The sequence below is a fragment of the Macrobrachium rosenbergii genome, chromosome 56 (assembly GCF_040412425.1).
Source record: "Macrobrachium rosenbergii isolate ZJJX-2024 chromosome 56, ASM4041242v1, whole genome shotgun sequence".
In the NCBI taxonomy this organism is placed as follows: domain Eukaryota; kingdom Metazoa; phylum Arthropoda; class Malacostraca; order Decapoda; family Palaemonidae; genus Macrobrachium; species Macrobrachium rosenbergii.
Window position 1 is genome coordinate 22,677,934 of NC_089796.1, and position 19,327 is coordinate 22,697,260.

Sequence of the window (19,327 nt, forward strand, 5' to 3'; positions counted from 1 at the left end):
ACTACCATAGAGCTAGGGTCAAGCAGTACTAGGGCCATAAGGGAAACACTTTAACTCTCCCATGTATAAGTGAGGTTCTGTTATTCTTGGGGACCGAGTCCTGGACATCTTCCCAGTTCTTCAAATGGGCTTCTTTGACCTAGATCTCCAGTGCTGAGAAGAAAACTAGAACTAAGCTCAGCAGAAGAAGGAATTCCCTTGCACAAGTCATGTTAAAACATCCACCACTGGAAATCCGACTAATGAAACCTGGGCTAAGAAACAACACGGAGGTGTCCAACTGTTTCCCTGTCCCGGTGAAGGTTACTGTCAAGAGCCTCCAAGCCCCTTTTTCTTCGAAGATAATGAAGTTAGTCAACAAGTAAAGACTGATGCAATTCCAAGACAGAAGGGGAAGTCGAATGCAGGAAGAGCTAGTAACTGGGAGGTCAAAGCAAAGACTCCCGATTGGGGAGCCCTGTCCCAAAAGGCAGAAATAAAAAAACTCTCTGGGGTTCGGATGGGAATCTGGAAGAGAGCTCCCTGCATATCCAAGCTCCTACCCAATCGCCCTGGAGAATAGGTGAAAGAACTACTGTATTTGGATCGTCTCCCTCTTGACCTTCATCTACTCTCTGAAAGAGAGAAATGAAGAACTGTGGTCATGCAGCCCATCATCAGGAGCAGAGTTCAAGAAAAAATGTTGCGCTTTCCGAAACTAGTGTTGGAACGGCGTCACTTGGGAGTGATAACCCGTTGCAACTGTGTGAATCTCACAGTAGAGGAGAGCACCAGAGATCTTCTAAAGAATACAAAACAAGAGCAGAAAAAACTCTTCCAAGTCTGTACATGACAGGGCACGGAAACAATCCAAGGCACTCAGCCTCTGGCGCTGGGTACTCTGACACTGGACACCAGACGCTAGACTTTCGGTGGATGGTGTAACAGGCCCAACAAATTACTAAGTTGGTGCTGAATGGTCTCCAACGAAGCAAAGAAGTGGACAAAACCAACGTAGAGAAGTGAAGAGGTAGCATCTGTAGTCCTGAGTGTGGATAGGAGGACATGTAGACAGGACAAAAGTGGAAAAGCAAACTTGAGCTCGGACACTGGGCGCTCAGCGGACACTCAAGAGCCTGGGAGCTTGGAACTCGGGCGCTTGGAACTCAGGAGCTTGGAACTCGGAACTTGGGCGCTCGGAACTAGGAACCTGGGAGCTTGAAACTTGGGAACTAAGAATTTGGGTGCTCAGAAGCTGGGAGCCCGGAATTTGAGCCCTCAGAAGTTGGGACCTTAGAATTTGTGCACTCGGAAGTTGGAAGCTCGGAACTCAGAAATTAGGAGTTCGGAACTAGGTAGCTTGGAACTTGGGTGCTCCGAACTTGGGCACTCTCTGAATCTGTCCAGATTCGGAGAGCAATGATGACAACCACTGACTCACCAAAACTGGGAAATATATCTTTACAATGGCTGAGATAAATCCGAAAAAACGCCACTGGCGCCACTAGTCTACACTTTGAACCATAACTAACCACATTGGGATCCTGAAAGTGTCAATGAAGCCTCTTGTCCACACTGGAATTCTAATCTTGTCCACACTGGAATCCTAATCTTGTCCACACTGGGAGCCTAATCTTGTTCACACTGGTATCCGTAAACCGAAAAAATGTCATTGGCACCACTACGGCCAAGGTAAGCATATCTTCATGGACGCCTTTTCAATGGCTGTCCGTCGAGACCTGCGGACAACAGGCTCGACTGAGGGGTAACTATCCGGGGACAAAACCCTTTTGGACTCACATGGACCGACAGTATGCCTCCTCCCAGGTTTGCAGGGGAGTTTGACAGGGACTGGGTTTATGAAATCCAATAGGGCCAGATAGTTACTTCCTCCACTACACATCCAACAAGACGCTTTCCAGTGGCTGTCTGCCAATACCTAGGACCGCAATAGGCTCGATTGAGGAGGCAACAACCCGTGTGAAATGCCCAGACCTCCCTTGGACTTCCAGTTTGCCTCCTCCCAGGTTTGCAGGGGTTTGACAGGGACCTGTCTATGAGCATCGGGGGACGAGTAGTCACCTCCTCCACTGCACTACACTTCACTATAACGACTATAACAAGGTTAAAATCTGTTAACCAAGACACAAGACTGGCAAAGGTACTGAAAGGGAAGCAAGGGAGCCAAGTGTGGGAGCATGTGGTAAGACTGCTAATAGGAGAGAATTGGCGCCAAGGCGCTAGCGCTAGCGCTGGCGCCGAGTGCATGAGAGAGGGTCCTGGGGGCGAAGCTGACACCCGAGATCAGTGCCAGCAAGGTTCGTAGTGTGAGCTGGTTCTCGGCTGTTGAGAACGTCAAATCGTAGCTGCCAACAAAAAACCCCAATTCTCTCCTTACTACTTTCTGCCTAACACTTTGAGTTCTGCAAAGGAAGGTGTGACGGTTATGTCAAAATTTTTTTTCACGCAGGCTTCCAGGAAGCATAGGTCCGGTAATAAATCATAATTGCAAAAGTTACAGGCTTAATGAAATGGCAAAATACCCAAGAACTACTTTCAAGGCAATTATTAGTGGCTTCCACGAAGCATATGGCCGATAAACAAATCATAAACTGCCCAACTTATGGCCTAATGAAAGATAGTAACGCAATGTCGTAACATCTGAAAAATACTATAAAGCAAAAAACATTATTGGCGTCTTGCCAGTAACCAGTGGTCGGTAAACAGTTCATGAATTGCAAAAGCTAATGCCTAATGAAAAGGCGTAACATACACCAATTACTTTATAATGGGATGCTATAACATCCGAGAATCACTTTTAAGGCAAAACTATTATCTACAGCTTGCTAATATATTAAGGTCGTGAAACAATTCATAAATTGCAAAGGTTACAGCCTAATGAAAAGCCTAACATACACTAATTATTTTATAATAGTGTCTACACCAATTACTTTATAATGGGGTGTCGTAACACTCGAGGATTACTTTTAAAAAGTTATCCTTGGCTCGCTAGTAGTTTATAGCCGGAAAACAATTCATAAATTGCCAAAGTTATGGCTTAATGAAAATGTATAGTGTACAATTTACTTTTTATAATGGAATGTTGTAACATCCGAGAATTACTTTTAACGCAAAACTATTATTGACGCTGCCAGAAGCTTAACCGGTAAACAAACCATCAACGCAAATGGCATCATTAACCGGCAGCTTGATGATGACTGAATTAACGTAAAACAAAATAGGAAAAAACACAGCCTGAAAGATTTCAGCTTGAAGGCTACAATATACATGTTCCGATGGTTGAGTTAATGAATCCTCCATTGGAATCCAGTAAAATAACCGTATGATAATGAAAAAAGCTACTGCCAGACCAGGTGTTGCCACCACAGACGGCAGGAAATGAATGAGAATTGTTTGCTAGATCGTTCCAACATTCCGTTAGTGGGACGGGCTGATCACCTACACAAACTATATTGAAGCACTCCCCGCAAAATTTTGAATCTAAGCTGCCTTTAAAGTAGAAACTATAGCTATGTAATTACTTGGTAAGTTACTTATATGAAATCTTGTTTTCCCTATAACTCATAAAAATGGTATTACCTTGTACTTTGCCTTTTATCTTCTTTGCATAATGCTGATGAGCAATGATTAGAGTCTAATTAACAGAGTAAATTAATGTCAAACTTCCCATTAAGGGACACTTCTTGGCATTCTACCCAATGGGGCATTGTTCCATTAGATAATTATGATTGTGTTGACATATCTGCACAAATTTAATAAGAAATAGGTGGGGTCTCTCTCTCTCTCTCTCTCTCTCTCTCTCTCTCTCTCTCTCTTTATGTTGTTATTTTATAGTACTGTCTGGTAAAGGTAGCTCTTATTAATATGCTTTCATTAATATATCAATATGCTGTCGTTAACACTGTAGTACCAGATAATTCACTGAATTTACAGTACGTCAAAATTTTTTTCAGTTAATTTGCCGATAAAAGGACTGGTGTAGCAATCATCTATAAATGTTGTTCTTTACTCCCTTTCTTGATGCATTGTTAGTTACTCTAAGTTTTGATAATGGTAACACTTTAATATGCTTCCAAAGACGCTGTAGTGTTAATAATCGAATTTACATGTAAATATTCTCAGCTCATTTGCTGATCAGGTATAAGTTGTAACTTCTACAAGTAATAACATGTCTGTCTGTTTAATCCTTCTTTCTCTCTTGAATTGTATATTCTTTTTTTTTTTTAATTTTGTTAAACGTTGATACAGTATTACTTAATAAAATATGATTGTGTTAATCACTAAATACAGGGCATAACATATTTATCCAAGGCTTCAACAAATAGCAGATGACTGCCTAAACTCAATTTGCTTACCCACTTTGAATGGTGTAGGGATTCCATAAATTACCATTGCCATACAAAATAAATAATATTGCCACAATGTTCATTAAACTTTTAATATTAAGATTTAGAAGTGTGAGTACAGAATAGGTATCTACTTGTTTACAACAAAATCAGGAGACAAACACAAATTCACACTCATATGTAATGCACATTTTTTTACAGCTTTTATTATGCATGTGACTACTGTGGCATTCATTACTGTGTTTAGCAACTTGCAACACCCCTCTCATATACAGTCATTTTTAGAACCTAAATATCAAAGGAATTATCTCAAAAATTACTTATCTAAAACATTTAATTTTCTGCTTAACACCAGATTAATCAATTGTAACCTTCAAAACACATTATACATTCTGTATTACTCCTACTTCACATTCACTAAATATTTATGATTCACAATATTATTCTATTAAGAAAATAGTAAAATAATCTGTGTACTTTATTCAAGTTAAGTATGTGGCAGTAGCAAACACAGACATGATATCACTCAAAAATCTTATATCTGATTTTATCAACTATCATATCATTGTAACTTTTTATTTCTATATTTATTATATTTTCGTACAAAATTAACTTGCAATTAATAAATCATGTTTCCAAAGACCATTGAAATGAGCAATATTAAGCTAAACTCATGAGTCAACCAGGACTCAAACATAGTTATTTGGTTCTAATTTGGCTGTTGTGCATTCATCTTGCAGATGCACTGATTCTATTCATTTAGGAATGTATTTCATTTTTTTATATACAGTACACTTTCACTTATTTACAAAGATATTCTTTATAGTATCTATATATATATATATATATATATATATGTGCATTATTCATTGTAAACTACTGTGCATTTCACTCGCCTTAAGTTATCGTTTTTTTGCAACAAGAGATTTTGGCAGAGCCTTATTCACGCCTTTGCATAATTTTTGTCACCGTAGTGCTTTACTAAAAGTACACAGTTAAGGCAATTTGTTCTTGAAAATGAGGAGAATTTCCAACTTTGATGACAACAATTTGGACGAAATTCCCTGTGATGCAACAATTATGTTTCTGTGTGTGTGTGTGTGTGAAAATATGGCCACTTGAGCCTTGATTTATACTTCAAAAATTGATGTGTATGTTGTACTGTATATTTTCTTTGGAGAGTAACAGATAGATAACCTGAAGGTATAGTAAGACAACTGGTGATATGAACACGAATTTTTGCAGCATAGTAGTTTCGTGGTTTTTCGGTGTTTTCCATTGTCTTCATTTGGTGACTTGGGACGATGGCAGCAGTCATAGGCTATACCCGGCCCACAGGTGTATTTAACCTGAGCAATTACGGTGGGTATGCTAAATAATTGTCCATGGTGCTGTAGGAATGCAGTTGCATTGAGACTTTTCACCCTATACAACAAGGAGAAATCCACCAATTGTCTATGGATCAGTTTGAATAGGTAAGTGTTTGGTTATGCTAATTTTATGAATTCCCACACACTTAATTCAGGAAGTGCGGTGACATACATCTTGATTTCAGCAGTTATTCATGTTCTGGATTAGTGTATGGCTAAGTTTAAACCCGTCTGTAATAGTATTCTAAATAGATGAATATTTTCTGCACCTTTTTATATCTTAATTTGTATTGTTTATAAAAGTATAAGTTGTATTATATAGTAGTTGTTAACCCTTAAACGCTGAGCCTCTATTTACAAAAGTGTCTACTGTATGCCGTGCGTTTGGGAGTTAGCGCCAAAGCGGAAAAAAAGTTTTTAAAAAAATCACAGCACAGTTAGTTTTAAGATTAAGAGTTCATTTTGTCTCCTTTTTTTTTCATTGCCTGAAGTTTAGTATGCAACCATCAGAAATGAAAAAATATCATAATCATATATAAATATATTGAAATACAGTATATGACAGCGCAAAAAAAAAAATTTCATATATAATTGTATACAAATCGCTGTGAGCAAAACGGTTAAAGCTAATGAGTTTATTTTTCTTTGTATTGTACACTAAATTGCAATGATTTTGGTATATAACAAATTGTAAAACGATCAAAGCAACACAGAGAAAATATTATCACAAAATGATGCATGAATTAAATAACAGCTGGACATAAAAGTTTTTTCAAAAATTCACATAAATTGAAATATTGTGCTAGAGACTTCCCGTATGTTGCAAAATGAAGGTAACTGATTGAATATTACTAGGCTGTAAGTGTTTTAGCTTACAATTGCAGTTTTCAACCATTCCGGTTGAGTTAAAGTTGACCGAAGGTCAAATTTTTCTATTTATTGTGATTTATATGAAAATATTTCAAAACTGATAACAGCTACAACCATGAGTGATTTTTGGTTGTATTCTACATGAAATTGCGCACATTTTCATATATAAAACTTTATGTAACGACTAATATAAAATGGTGCAAACATTACGACAAAGTGATGAAAGAATTTCTGAGATTTTCGCCCAGTTACCGCGCACAGACGTAAGGAAAAAGTTTTTTAAAATTCACCATAAATCGAAATATTTTGCTAGAGACTTCCAATTTGTTGCAAAATGAAGATAAATAATTGAATACTACTAGAATGTAAGAGTTTTAGCTTACAATTGCATTTTTCGACCATTTCGGTCGAGTCAAAGTTGACCGAAGGTTGAAATTTTGGCAGTTATCGTGATTTATAAAAAATATTTCAAAACTGATAAAAGCTACAACCGTCGCGTTGTTTTTGTTGTATTTTACATGAAATTGCGCACATTTTCATATATAAAACTTTATGCAACAACTAATATAAAACGGTGCAAAAATTACTACAAAATGACGAAAGAATTTCTGACATTTTCGGCCAAGTTACTGTCGCGGAAGGAAAAAAGTTTTTTCAAAAATTCACATAAATCGAAATATTGTGCTAGAGACTTCCAATTTGTTGCAAAATGAAGGTAAATGATTGAATATTACTAGAATGTAAGAGTTTTAGCTTACAATTGCGTTTTCGACCATTTCAAAGTTGACTGAAGGTTGAAATTTTTTGTAGTCGACGTGCAGTACGTCCACTTGGCCCGACAGACAATTTTAGTCGACGTGCGATCGTCTAGTCGGCGTTTAAGGGTTAATGACAATGCACATCCTCTTTTATTATATCTAACTTCATAAATTTATGATTTTTATTTTAATGCATTTAATACTTTATTTAATGTGTGCATCCTCTTGGACGACTGAATTTTCATCCATGTCAACTGTCCATCTGTCTTATTAGGGTACAGTTGTCTCAAGAATTCGATACAGATCACCATAGGTAGTCTGTGATATTGTGTAACGGAATTCCTGAAGCCAACTGTACTATTTTAATCTTGCCTTCCTTTGTTGCATATTTCATTCAAGTAAGCCTGAGGCTTACGGGCTGATAGCGTTCACTTGTAACTCTTAGTAACGTGCTCATCTACCAATGATAATTATTACTGTATATAACAACGACCAAATCCATCTATCCAGACAAAAGGAAAACTCTTCATTTTTATATTATCATGCTTTTCAATTTTCATATTGTCCTTTCACCCAACAGGCCTTATGATCATGTTGCTGAAGCCATGGCGATGACGTTGAAGGCAGTACAGATGGTGGTGCAGCAGAGGACCAGGCTTCAGCCTATGACACCTAAACAACAACCACCACCCCACTCGTCTTTGACAATTTCACCATCAGTGCCATTCACCGTAACCTCCACAACAAGTTTGCTGAGAAGAAAATCTTCACTATTGGCTCCAGAACAGAGGACCTGAAGGTGGCAAGCATCATTCCTGAGACAACGTTGGAGACGTCTGTGTGGTGACTCCTCCACATTATGGGATTCCGCTACAAAACCTCCCAGCGTAAAATAATTGAGCAAGGAGTCCTCAGACATTGTGTGCCGCTGGATAACCGCTCTCAGGTCACTCCACCAACACCGAGAGGAGGGAGAGGCAGGTGGTTTACGTGAGAGCGAAACTTGGTTCACAACCAGGATGAATCACAGCAAGGATGAGTAGACAGCTGTCAGCTTACCTCCAGCGTCACATACAGCCATCACGTGCCACCAGAAGAAGGGGAGTGCTTTGTGGTAGTTGCAGCGGGCACAGCTGATGGTTTCATCCCTAACACATTCCTGTATTTCCCTGCCAAGAACCCTAGCGGTGACTACCACGGAGAAATGAATGGTGAGCTTTTCCTCTGCTGGTTGACCTCACAGCTTCTACCATTGCTGGCTGAGCCATCAGTATTGGATAATGCATCATATCACAGCCAGGTGACGGAGGAAACTCACTGCCCCACCACCTCCACCTAGAAAGTGGATCTAATTGTGTGGCTGAAACACCTCAATGTTCCATTCCCACCATATGCCACACGGGCTGACCTGCTGCTACTCTGCAAGGAAAACAAGCCAGATCTGCAGTCATCCGTGAATGGGGTCACGAAGCTGTTCATCTGCCACCCGCACATCCAGAGCTTAATACCTTCGAGCAGGTATGGGGGCTCATGAAATACCATGTGCGCTCCTCCTTACACCGATTCAGCAGGGTTGACCTCCAGGAGAGACTGGAGGAAGTCAGGCTTTGTGTCACTGAAGAGGTTTGGGCGGGTGTGGTTTGACGACCCAAGCCTTTGAGAACAAGTACAGTATTGGAACATGGACAATATCCATGAAAGAGTGGATCCTGTCATCACCGACTCCAAAGCAATGACGAGAATGACTTGTTTTTGGATAGTGATGTACATTAAAATAATTATATCATGTACTGAGTATTTTGTTTGAATTAATTATAAAAAAATAGTCTCCATTTCTTTTCATAGAGTACAATGAAGTATAAATAAAATAAACACACACTCCTCTTTCCTCCATGTTTCTTTTTCCAACATGTTTTGTTTTCAGCAGCACAATAATTAACCTTTACTTTCATGTTATCTATTACTCTCAAATGAAAAAACAAAAACCAAAAATAAATAAATAACGTAAGCATACCTCAATTCTGAATGCATTACGACTGGACCACTGGCTGTATATTCAACGTTACTATTATTATTATTATTATTATTATTATTATTATTATTATTATTATAACCATGGTAACGTAAAAAAACCAGACCGAACTGAAAATTATACCACCGTGAGGTATTGGTGTGGGTCAAAACACAACAGGAAAGAGAGAAAGAAAAAATTTTTTTAAATGAATCAAAATGACTGCAACAAAAGGACATTGGCTAATTGGAAAGTTTAAAAAAAAAAAAAAAAAAAAAAAAAAATGACAGTGAATTTACAAAATTTACAGCTTAAACTGAGTTAAAAAAAAAAGAAAGCATGAATGACTCAATCAATCAATCAGTGACTAAAAGTTACAGTGGCGCAGCAACCACTTCAGTCACTGACATAAAATAAGAAGAGGAAAGCATCTGATAAAAGAAGTATGGCCAGATTAAAATTAGCTTTGACAGCACCTGAAGTGCGAGGTCCCCAAGGGTACCACTGTCCTCCCTAACCTTCAGTCTATGTTCAAGGGTCTGGAAACTCAGTGGAAATTCAAGGAGAGAGAGAGAGAGAGAGAGAGAGAGAGAGAGAGAGAGAGAGAGAGAGAGAGAGAGAGAGAGAGATATTAGTGGATGGGGCTTAATACTGAAGTTTTCATGACATCAAGGTCACTTGCTCAGACTGGTATCATCGTTGTTGGAATTTCTCCTCATTTTCAAGAACAAACTGCCTTAACTGTTTACTTTTAGTAATGCACTATGCTAACGAAAATTACGGCAAGGTGTGAATAAGGCTCTGCCAAAATCTCATACTGATCTGACTATTCTTTAAGAAGTGATTTAAAAAAGATGACTTAAGGCAAGTGAAATGCACAGTAAGTGCTACATATGAGAATTCCTTCTTAGGGGACAGAAGGGAAAGTAGTCTAAAAGTCTGCCCTAATGCTCAGCTTCGAAATTCAACCTTCTTTATACTGTAAAGCCTATGAATAAAAGAATTATTCCTCACGAACATGAATATGATTCTCACTAGTAAATGCAAGCTTGGAAAAAATCTGAGTACACATTCACTGATACAAAGAAATAAGGTTAGTTCAGTAAAAACAACTTGTTCTAGACCAGCAAGTTGCAATATAGTAAATTATGCTTGATCAAGGTTTTACAATAAAACTTTTAGTGTACTTGCAATACCGATATGATTTATACTATTTCCTATGGTAAATAGTTTTATACTGTTCAAAAGACTAGTGTAATGACTAGAGAAAGTAAGTATGAATGCATCCTGTACTGACACAGCTGCCATTTACAGGCTACATAAAATCACTCTCCTATAATATTCCTAAAGGATAAATGTTTTTCCATGCACAATTGTGCCATCAACAGGGTTTTTTGTGACAAACCCTGTAGCCATGCACTAATGCTTCTCCTATCTTTGCAAGTCCTTTACCACAAACCTGAGATGATGATTTTTGCAGCTGTATGAGTAAGACCTCACATTTACCACAAACTACTTAATCTCTGTACTTTACTTATTTAGGCTTGATTCGCTCTTTCCCAATTTATGGCTCATTTTGGCAAAGGTCAAGTCACTTTCCAACAAATCTATGATTTTCATCTTCTCCATTTTAGCCTTGGAGGAGCTTTTTCAACACTCAACAGCTTTTTCAGAAGATTTTCACCTAAACAAAGGCTGCACACAACACGACAGAAGGGAAAGACCATACTTCATAGTTTAATTAATCCACTCAAGCAATGAAAAGATGGAGAACTTACAATTTTCATACAACAGTAAAACTAACAAACAGTGTGAACCAATAAAACTAGCTCCCAGTACCTGGATCATTTTGGTGTTTGACTGCATTCCACCTGGAGTATTCGGAGTGCTTCCAATTGCCCCAGGAGTCTGTGGCTGACTACTACAATTGGGACCACCTGGAGTTAGAGGCATACCATCTGTGTTTGAGCCACCAGAGATATATGGAGGACCTTCCCCTTTATTGGAACTGGTGGAAGATTTTCTCGATCTTTGCTACACCATTTCCAATCAGGGTGTGCTCTGTAGTGATGCTCTTTTATCTAAAAAAAAAAAAAAAAAAAACAAATGTAATAAAAAAACAATAATAAATAAAAAAGTTGGAAAACTGCATACAGGATAATATACAGTATGTTACAGGAATGGCAAGCACAACAATCACAAAGAATATATAGTAGGTTACATGAAGAGTAAAAATTAGAAACTATCCACAAAAAATACAGAAAAAGTTATATAAAGGTCACACACCATCTACATAAAATAAAATGTTATATTAAAGACAACCAAAATGTACAGAGTACAGAGTAAGTTAAAAGGTAAACAAAATTATCTGAAGACTACAGGAGTCAACACCTTCATCTATCAGTCTCAAATAAAAACTTGCATACAAGGTCCAGAGAAAACAATTATGCTACAATAGTTTTCGTAAAAGAAAAATATCAAATGTTTAAGATGAGAGAAACTTAAATAGTACCTACAACCAAACTTTTCTTACTAAAATAAATCCAGACACTTAAAATCTGTCTTACATCTACAATTAGTCACAAATGAGAATACAATAACTTTAAATTGAATTAAACTGCCATAAAGGTTGGTCCTGTAACCCACTTTCAAAAGTTTAAATTTTATACAAGCAACAGAGGTCAGAAAATAGTACAGCAGTATTCAACTGTTTATCCATACCACCAAGAAATTACTTGCTTCTTACTGGTAACAAATAACTTTCACTCTATTCCACTCACCATATTGTACATAACACTTACCTCTGAAGCTAAACTGTGATATTTTTGTTTTTCTTCAGGGCCTAAAGCATACCACCATTCTCCGAGGATTTTGGAAACGGTTCGATTATCTTGGTTGGGATATCGTTGATGGACAAGAGGTCGGTGTAAACACTAAATATCATAAATGCATTCATTGGTCGTCTGATATGCTCCTTTTCCCCCTTTCCTGAGGATACATAAAATGGCTGAATCAGAAAAATGAAGCTTCTTCATATGAATATTCGGTATTACAGAACCTGCTCTTGTTCATGGGTAGATAATGTCAGACAATGTCTAATCCTCCTCAACAATTCTGCGACAATTACCTTGTTTCAGCTATTTTCTGATGTTTACTAAAGACCTTTCCCAAATCATTAAAACTTACTCAAACAACACTTACCTCTGACAAAGACAGCTTTATCTTTGACAAAAATCTAAAAATACCTAACATTCATCTTGTTAAGCAATTCAGGTTAAAGGCAACTATCAAATAAAATTAATGAATCAACGACAAAATCACCTAATATAAATAGCTTAACTGCTACCGCTTTTATAGACTTTCAACCATACAATGCTTCCTGGAAATTCATCCACAACACTTGGAAAATTATCAAATGACTAGACTAGAGAGTAAAGCAATTTTGAAAATGTCACTGGAAATATCAGCCAACAGATAAAAACTAGCTGAAGCTCATGCTGACTCCTTCATGAGGTCAGACTCTCAATGAGGCTTGCTGTTCTATTATTAACCCTTTAAGATTCTGAAGACAATTAAAGTCATCATCCATTTTTCAACTTCTGAGATCCTGATGATGCAAATGATAATTTTTAATAAAATGGCCAAGAATTGTAAAAAATAACATCTTAATGAAATTTGAATGTGGCAAATATATGCTTGTTGCTGTCATGGAGACTAGTATATATTTTGACTCTTGGCAAGTTTTTTAAAAACTGACAAACTGTTATTCTGCTCGACAACTTATGCCACTCAAATATTTTACATTTTTAATGTATTTTGTTATAGCATACGTGGCTCAAATGGTAACAAATTTCATGCCACTTGAAGAAAATTTATCATAGTTTTACAGTGTGTTAACAAAAATTATATATCTCTTTTCTCTGACTTGTCATGACTTTTTAAAAAATGCACATTTTTTCATTACAGCTAATTTTTACTTGTGGTCACAATTTTTTAACAGTTTTTGGTACTCTTAAATACAGTACTATGATGAAGCTCAACTCTTGAGCTTCCAAATGACACCAAATTCACTAGCATAGCATGAAGTATAATGTTACACACAGCATTATTAGAAAATTATTGTTATCATTTTTACTCACTCACTGAAAGGTGAGTGTTCTGGCGAGCACAGATTTAGACCAGGCCAAGATCCTCAAAGGGCTAATATGCATGACATGAGTTTGAACTAAAAATGCTTGAAGTTAAGTACAAAATTCCTTGAACAACAAAAATGTACACACCTGCAAATAACAATAAAAAAAAATTACATACCTTCCTAGGACTCTTAGGTTCATCTTTCCCTGAAAAGGAGCCTAAGGACTGAGTTCGTCTCTTATTATTGGTACTGGCAGTGGTATCAACATCAGTAAGGAAGACATCATCGTCATCTGCTGTCAGATCGAAATCCACATCTTGACTACAGGATTCTCTCTGGCCACCTTCAATACCATTGTTATTCACAATTCCATCACTAGTAGTTTCTGCTGTATGTCCCCACCGTTGGTTAACAGTGTACCATTAGTCGCTGGTGGGACCTCTTCCTCGTTTTTTGGCTGCTGACTTGTCATGGTTTTATTTGGTGTTGTGATCAATGGAACCAACTGACTCCAGTGGTAAATATTTCCTTGCTGAAGCTCAACACCTTCCCTTTCACCTTCTTCCTTTGTGGACTGAGAATGAACCATCACATGTTCAGAACCAGTGGCTGTCACTTGCACTCTAGGCTGAGTGGTTATGATAAGTGCACCATGTCCTGGCGTTGCACCACTAATAACACTGGTTGGCAATGTGGTTATCATTGGCTTCATGTCACCTGACACATGCATTCTCTCTGAAGGTTCTTCTTTCACCATTTCCACTGAAGAAACATGTTCAGTCACAGACATCCTTGCTTCTCTCACAGTCATGTCGTTGTACGCAATAATAAACCCTCTTGTTCCCCAATGTTTCCCACACTTATATGTCCCTCAGGTTTACCATCTGAGGTACACCCGTTGCTAAACCCGCCTGTTCTACTGGTCGAAATCTATTGGATAAGTCTTGAGGTTGAGAGTCTGGATCAATTTTGGTCCTATTTGATACTGAGGAAGTAGTTAAAGCCTGTTCTAACAGTGCAGACTGAGGCTCACTAGTTTCGGGATGAACCTCAGAGGCAGCCTCAACTCTGGAAGGGTCTTCACGAATAACCCCACTGATAACTTGGTTATCTACAGTTGTCGTCTGCACGCTGCTGGAGAGTCAGGAGTCCTCTCCCATCTTGTATGACAGACTCAGGCGCTGGGTGAAACTGAACGGCAGGGGCCCCGTTAGTGATAAGGTCACTTGCGGGCCTTGAATGCTTAGTGTTGAAGATAAACCAGAGGCCTGAGCCACTGGCATGGCATGACTCGGGAGGCGCGGATCACACTCGTGCCACCTGTCGCCTGACCAACTGTCGATGGCAGCTTTGTTACTGGACGAACTAGTTCAGGTCTGGAAAAAATTATGGCAATAAAAATCCGTCAACGTGATGATGTTATTAATATATACATAGGATATAAGTAAAACCTAATTTTACTAAAAAGAACTTCCAGTACTGAACATACATACATGAAGGCTATATATTTTGCTACATGTTACACAGCAATAAAAATTACTTTCTTTTGCAAAAGTACTAACTGAAGCTGATACTTGCAAACTCTCAGTAAGAAAATAAACCTAGAGACAATGAAATATACAACACACTAATAAACTAGCTTCCTTTCATAATAAATTCAGAGTAACCTGATGGAAAATTAACAATCAGATTCCATATAGTTAGAACAATTTCCAAGAAAAAACAATCAATTTTTTCTCTAACTCAAAGCAACAATACATGCTACAATGCAATCAGATGTATGGTTACCAAGATAGGTCAATTGCTACAATTGCAAAACAAAAGCTATTCGAAAGTTATTGTTTTGAATGTCATGTTAGTCTTTAAAACATAAATAATACACTTTCCTAGCAATATGATCAAGAAATATACCTAATAATTAAAATCAACAGTTCGAATACTCCAAAACATCAGTAACCAGGTGACTGGCTACTGGTGTTTTAAAATATAATTCATAAAGGCAAAATGTGACACTGACAAGGACTTCACTTGGACAGAACATAATTGCACAAAATAAAAAAGAACTCTTATATAATAAACTTAGAAAGTCAAATTAACTGGATTTTCTTTTCCTGAAATTGCAGATGGATTTTAAATCCTCAAATTTTTAATATAAAAACATGAACATGAATTTCTAAAAACTCTAACTTATGAAATGTGTATTGACATACCTGATGATTGGTTGTCTGTGAGGCAAAACTGGAGCTGGATGTCTATTCACATGGTCATGAGAGGTCCAGGGTCGGCCAGTGGGGAGGTGATGGCCGCCCCAGGCTGGGAAATCGGCATGAACACATTACCCTTTGGGGCCTACTGTCACAGGACTCTGAATGGCTCGGGAGATATTGACCTTGGAGAGAGCCACCGGCTGGGGTCGTAGAGCGCGAAGAATTACTCAATGTCACTAGGAAAATAAAAACAAATTCAAATTTCTCACAAAATGAAATAAGAGAAAACAGCCGACACTAATGAAGACACGACAAAAAGACAGTAGAAACAGATGACACGATAATGACATAGTTATCATTTATTATAGCAAAAGACTAAAAGAATGGAAAAGGGCCTCTTGTATGGTTGTCAAACTGAAGTACTGTATAAAGAAGTGTTTCTTGAAGGGTGGGGCTGTCAGCCCAACAACTTAAGCCTGGAGTTGAATTCTTGATGTCTCTTGTAATCCCCACCAAAAAAAAAAAAAAATTAATTAAAAAGAATATGAGTTGTAGCCATCTGCTCATCCCTCCCACTCATATACTGACTAAAGGATTGCACCAGACATGGCACTAGTCACATGCAGTTAGTTTGTGAATTTCTTCAACTGATAGTACACAAATTAATCACTATACCTGTATTAATTACTCTGCATTTTTTCTGTTTCTTATTTCCAAAATATTACATTCTATTTACTTACAAGTTCATTCCGGTCTAGCCTAAAAAAACTTATCCATAAAACCTTCTTCACTTTTGATGTTGGTCAAGCAAGACTAAGTGTGGATGTACTACAAAATTTTTACAAATCTAAGTTTGTGTGTGATGTATATCAACAATAAAATTCTTAAAAGCATGGCAGGTTTACAAGCCACTCCTGTGCAGTTGTTTCACTGTATATCTAGGAGACTAACCTGAACCATTCTCTACAATTGCTAAATTCTATAATTTAAGGAATCAGAACAGTTTCTTATTTATCTGCAATTACAATATCCATTTCATACACATTTAACTGAAATTATATGTAAGCACAAAGATAATTAAAAACCTATTATATGGCAGCAAATTTATTATCATAAAAATCCACTGCATGTAATCCCAATGAAGCAATTATGTACAGTACTGTATCTGGCATTAAAATGACTAATCTCCAAGTAGTATTATGGGGCATAGTATCTTGGACCTATGCTTAGAGGGGGGCATGAGGCAAAAAAGATTAAGAAACACAGGTTTAAACAGTGAATAAGATACCTGCATAATATTGACTTACTTAACATATTGGCAGCTTCAGTTTCATCCTGTGATCGTGGAGCGGCAACTGTGAAGTTTGGAGAGGTATCTGAGTCGCAAGACATTTCCTCCCAATTGCCTTCCACACTAGGAGTGTCCTTCCTGTGTTTCAGAAAACTGAGCATTACTACATTATCACCTTCCTTCAACTCACCTGACAACCCAACTATACTTTCCTTGTCAAATGAACTCAATTTTATATCTGATGACTATGTATAGCAAGATTTCTTAGTCACACACAACATATTTTATTTTATTTGCATGAAACAATTTACCCTAACCAATTAAAAAACCTTTCATGGCTAATATTTTTATCATTCTACTGATAAATGAGCATAACGCATCCCTACAAAAGCCATGAACACGCTGTTAGGGTTATACTTCAATTATTTAATATTAACTGAACTATATTCCTACACAGGCTCAAACAATCCTAAAAATTTTACTAACTGTTGCAAGAAATTTCAGAAGTAAAACTTCAACAATTTAAGTTGCAAGAAATTTAAGAAGTCAGAGTTTTACCATAATGAAACTATACTGTAGTGAGTTTTCTCTACTGTACTGAGCAATACAGACTTATTTTCAGTATTTCTAGCCAAGCCCAGTCAAAACAAAGCTCAATTTACACCTGCCACTTCCTTATTAGGAATGTTCCTTCCTTTTTCTTTATTTTCTAAGACAAGATAATGACATGAGGCTGACAGACTTATTTGCACTTGCATAACAAAAATTAAACGGAACCAAAATGTAATGTACAACTTTTTATGACTCCCAACTTACCCAGCACTGAAGGGGATGGAGGATGGCCGCAGTTTCCTGCCATACATCGAAAGGTGACGTGAACAGTAACCTTGACGCTGGCTTTCTTTACTGCAGCCATCTTTGCCACACAATCTTCTCCACTGCTTACCATTAAACTTTTTGCGTATGCCGTTGGGTGTAGTCACAACCTCGCCTTTCTTGTACTTGAGTGGAGTAGCTGTTCCTGATCTATTGTGATATCAGTAGGCATTAAAATCCACCATGAATATATCTAAGTACCCCTTCTTTTTCGCAGTAAGAAGCACTATAGATATTAGATTTTTATGAATTAGAAAATACAAAAAGCCTTAACACAATAAGAAACAATTTTCTCACAAACAGCTAATACAACTCAAACTGTATTAAATACATCTTCAAGTAGAAATATGTCACTTACCTAGGGGTTACTGGAGTTGATCTGGGTGTGGTTGTGCCAATGCTACCCTGTTCAATTAAGCTGGACGTGGATCCACGACTGTGCATGGAGGAACGTTTAGGATCAGTTGTGTACTTGCTCCCCAAAGCCCCGGGAGTTAGAGATAAGGACCGATGAGTTCCACTGAAATGACCTGCAACAAAATGTAATAAATCAGTACATGACTCTGTCAGATCAGCAGAAACTAGCCCCAGTTCTTAACACTATTTCCTCTGCTCCCTTCTCAATTAGATAGTGCACTGCAACTTTTCATTTAAATAAGTTGATGCCCACCAACTAATACGCAATTTTTTTCTAAAATCCTTCTTTATTCCAATGGCAAAAATATAACCTGTAAACAATATGACAAAATTCAATAATTCTTTACAAAATGGAACCACTACATAGCTAAATCTAGAACTGACAGGCATTAAAGAGAAGGAAAACAAATCTAAGAACTCACACATGCATAAAAATTTCCAGGAGTTAGAGCAAAGAAATGTAGAGCTTCAAATATCAAAACTGAAATTGTTCAGAAGCTACAATTTACAGAATTTAACTACCTATTTCTTGGGTTATTTCCATCATAAAACATTATAATAATAAAGTATCACAAACAAATACAAGAGTATAAACTTTGTAAGGAGTGAATCAATATGTAATTTCATGACACATTTCCATAAACTTCAAAGATCCAAATGCTGGTACTGCTTGCTGAAAGAGAACTGCTTCACACCAATGCAATTTCCTTTTTGGTAACCTTGTCAAACTACAGAAAAAGCAGTGCAAAAATTTTTTCAATTACTAACTACAACTCTACATATTGCTATTTATTCAACAGCAAACATTGGTTAATAAGGAGAAAAATTCTAATACCCAGTACATACACTGCTTGTAAGAACTTTCCAAGATGTACTCCCTCAAAGAGCTGAACAATCCAACCTCTACCTTAAAACTTAGACAAAAGAGAGAGAGAGAGAGAGAGAGAGAGAGAGAGAGAGAGAGAGAGAGAGAGAGAGAGAGAGATTTTGGATGCATCTTCTTTCAAGCTTTAATTGTGTAAACGGTATATTGTTCATCAGTGCGA

At 37.3% G+C, this 19,327-nt stretch overlaps 2 protein-coding genes across 3 annotated transcripts in view; both read right to left on the bottom strand.

The window, feature by feature from the left end:
- LOC136836742 (protein capicua homolog) overlaps nt 1-14,660 on the bottom strand; it is a 96,013-nt gene extending 81,353 nt beyond the window's left edge. For both annotated transcript variants that reach the window (XM_067101281.1, XM_067101280.1), the window contains exons 1-3: nt 13,667-14,660; nt 12,157-12,343; nt 11,195-11,436 (exon numbers count right to left, since the gene is read on the bottom strand). In XM_067101281.1, coding sequence (XP_066957382.1) covers nt 11,195-11,308 — 114 coding nt within the window. In that variant the 5' untranslated portion in view covers nt 11,309-11,436; nt 12,157-12,343; nt 13,667-14,660. The remainder of the gene's footprint in view (nt 1-11,194; nt 11,437-12,156; nt 12,344-13,666) is intronic.
- On the bottom strand, nt 14,643-18,929 carry LOC136836747 (protein capicua homolog). The gene is made up of 5 exons (XM_067101293.1): nt 18,223-18,929; nt 17,805-18,014; nt 17,005-17,126; nt 15,701-15,933; nt 14,643-14,866 (listed from the first exon to the last, which is right to left on the bottom strand). Exons 1-4 carry the CDS (start codon nt 18,306-18,308, stop codon nt 15,755-15,757), a joined length of 597 nt encoding a protein of 198 aa, XP_066957394.1. The 5' UTR covers nt 18,309-18,929; the 3' UTR covers nt 14,643-14,866; nt 15,701-15,754.
- Between the last annotated feature and the right edge of the window lie 398 nt (nt 18,930-19,327).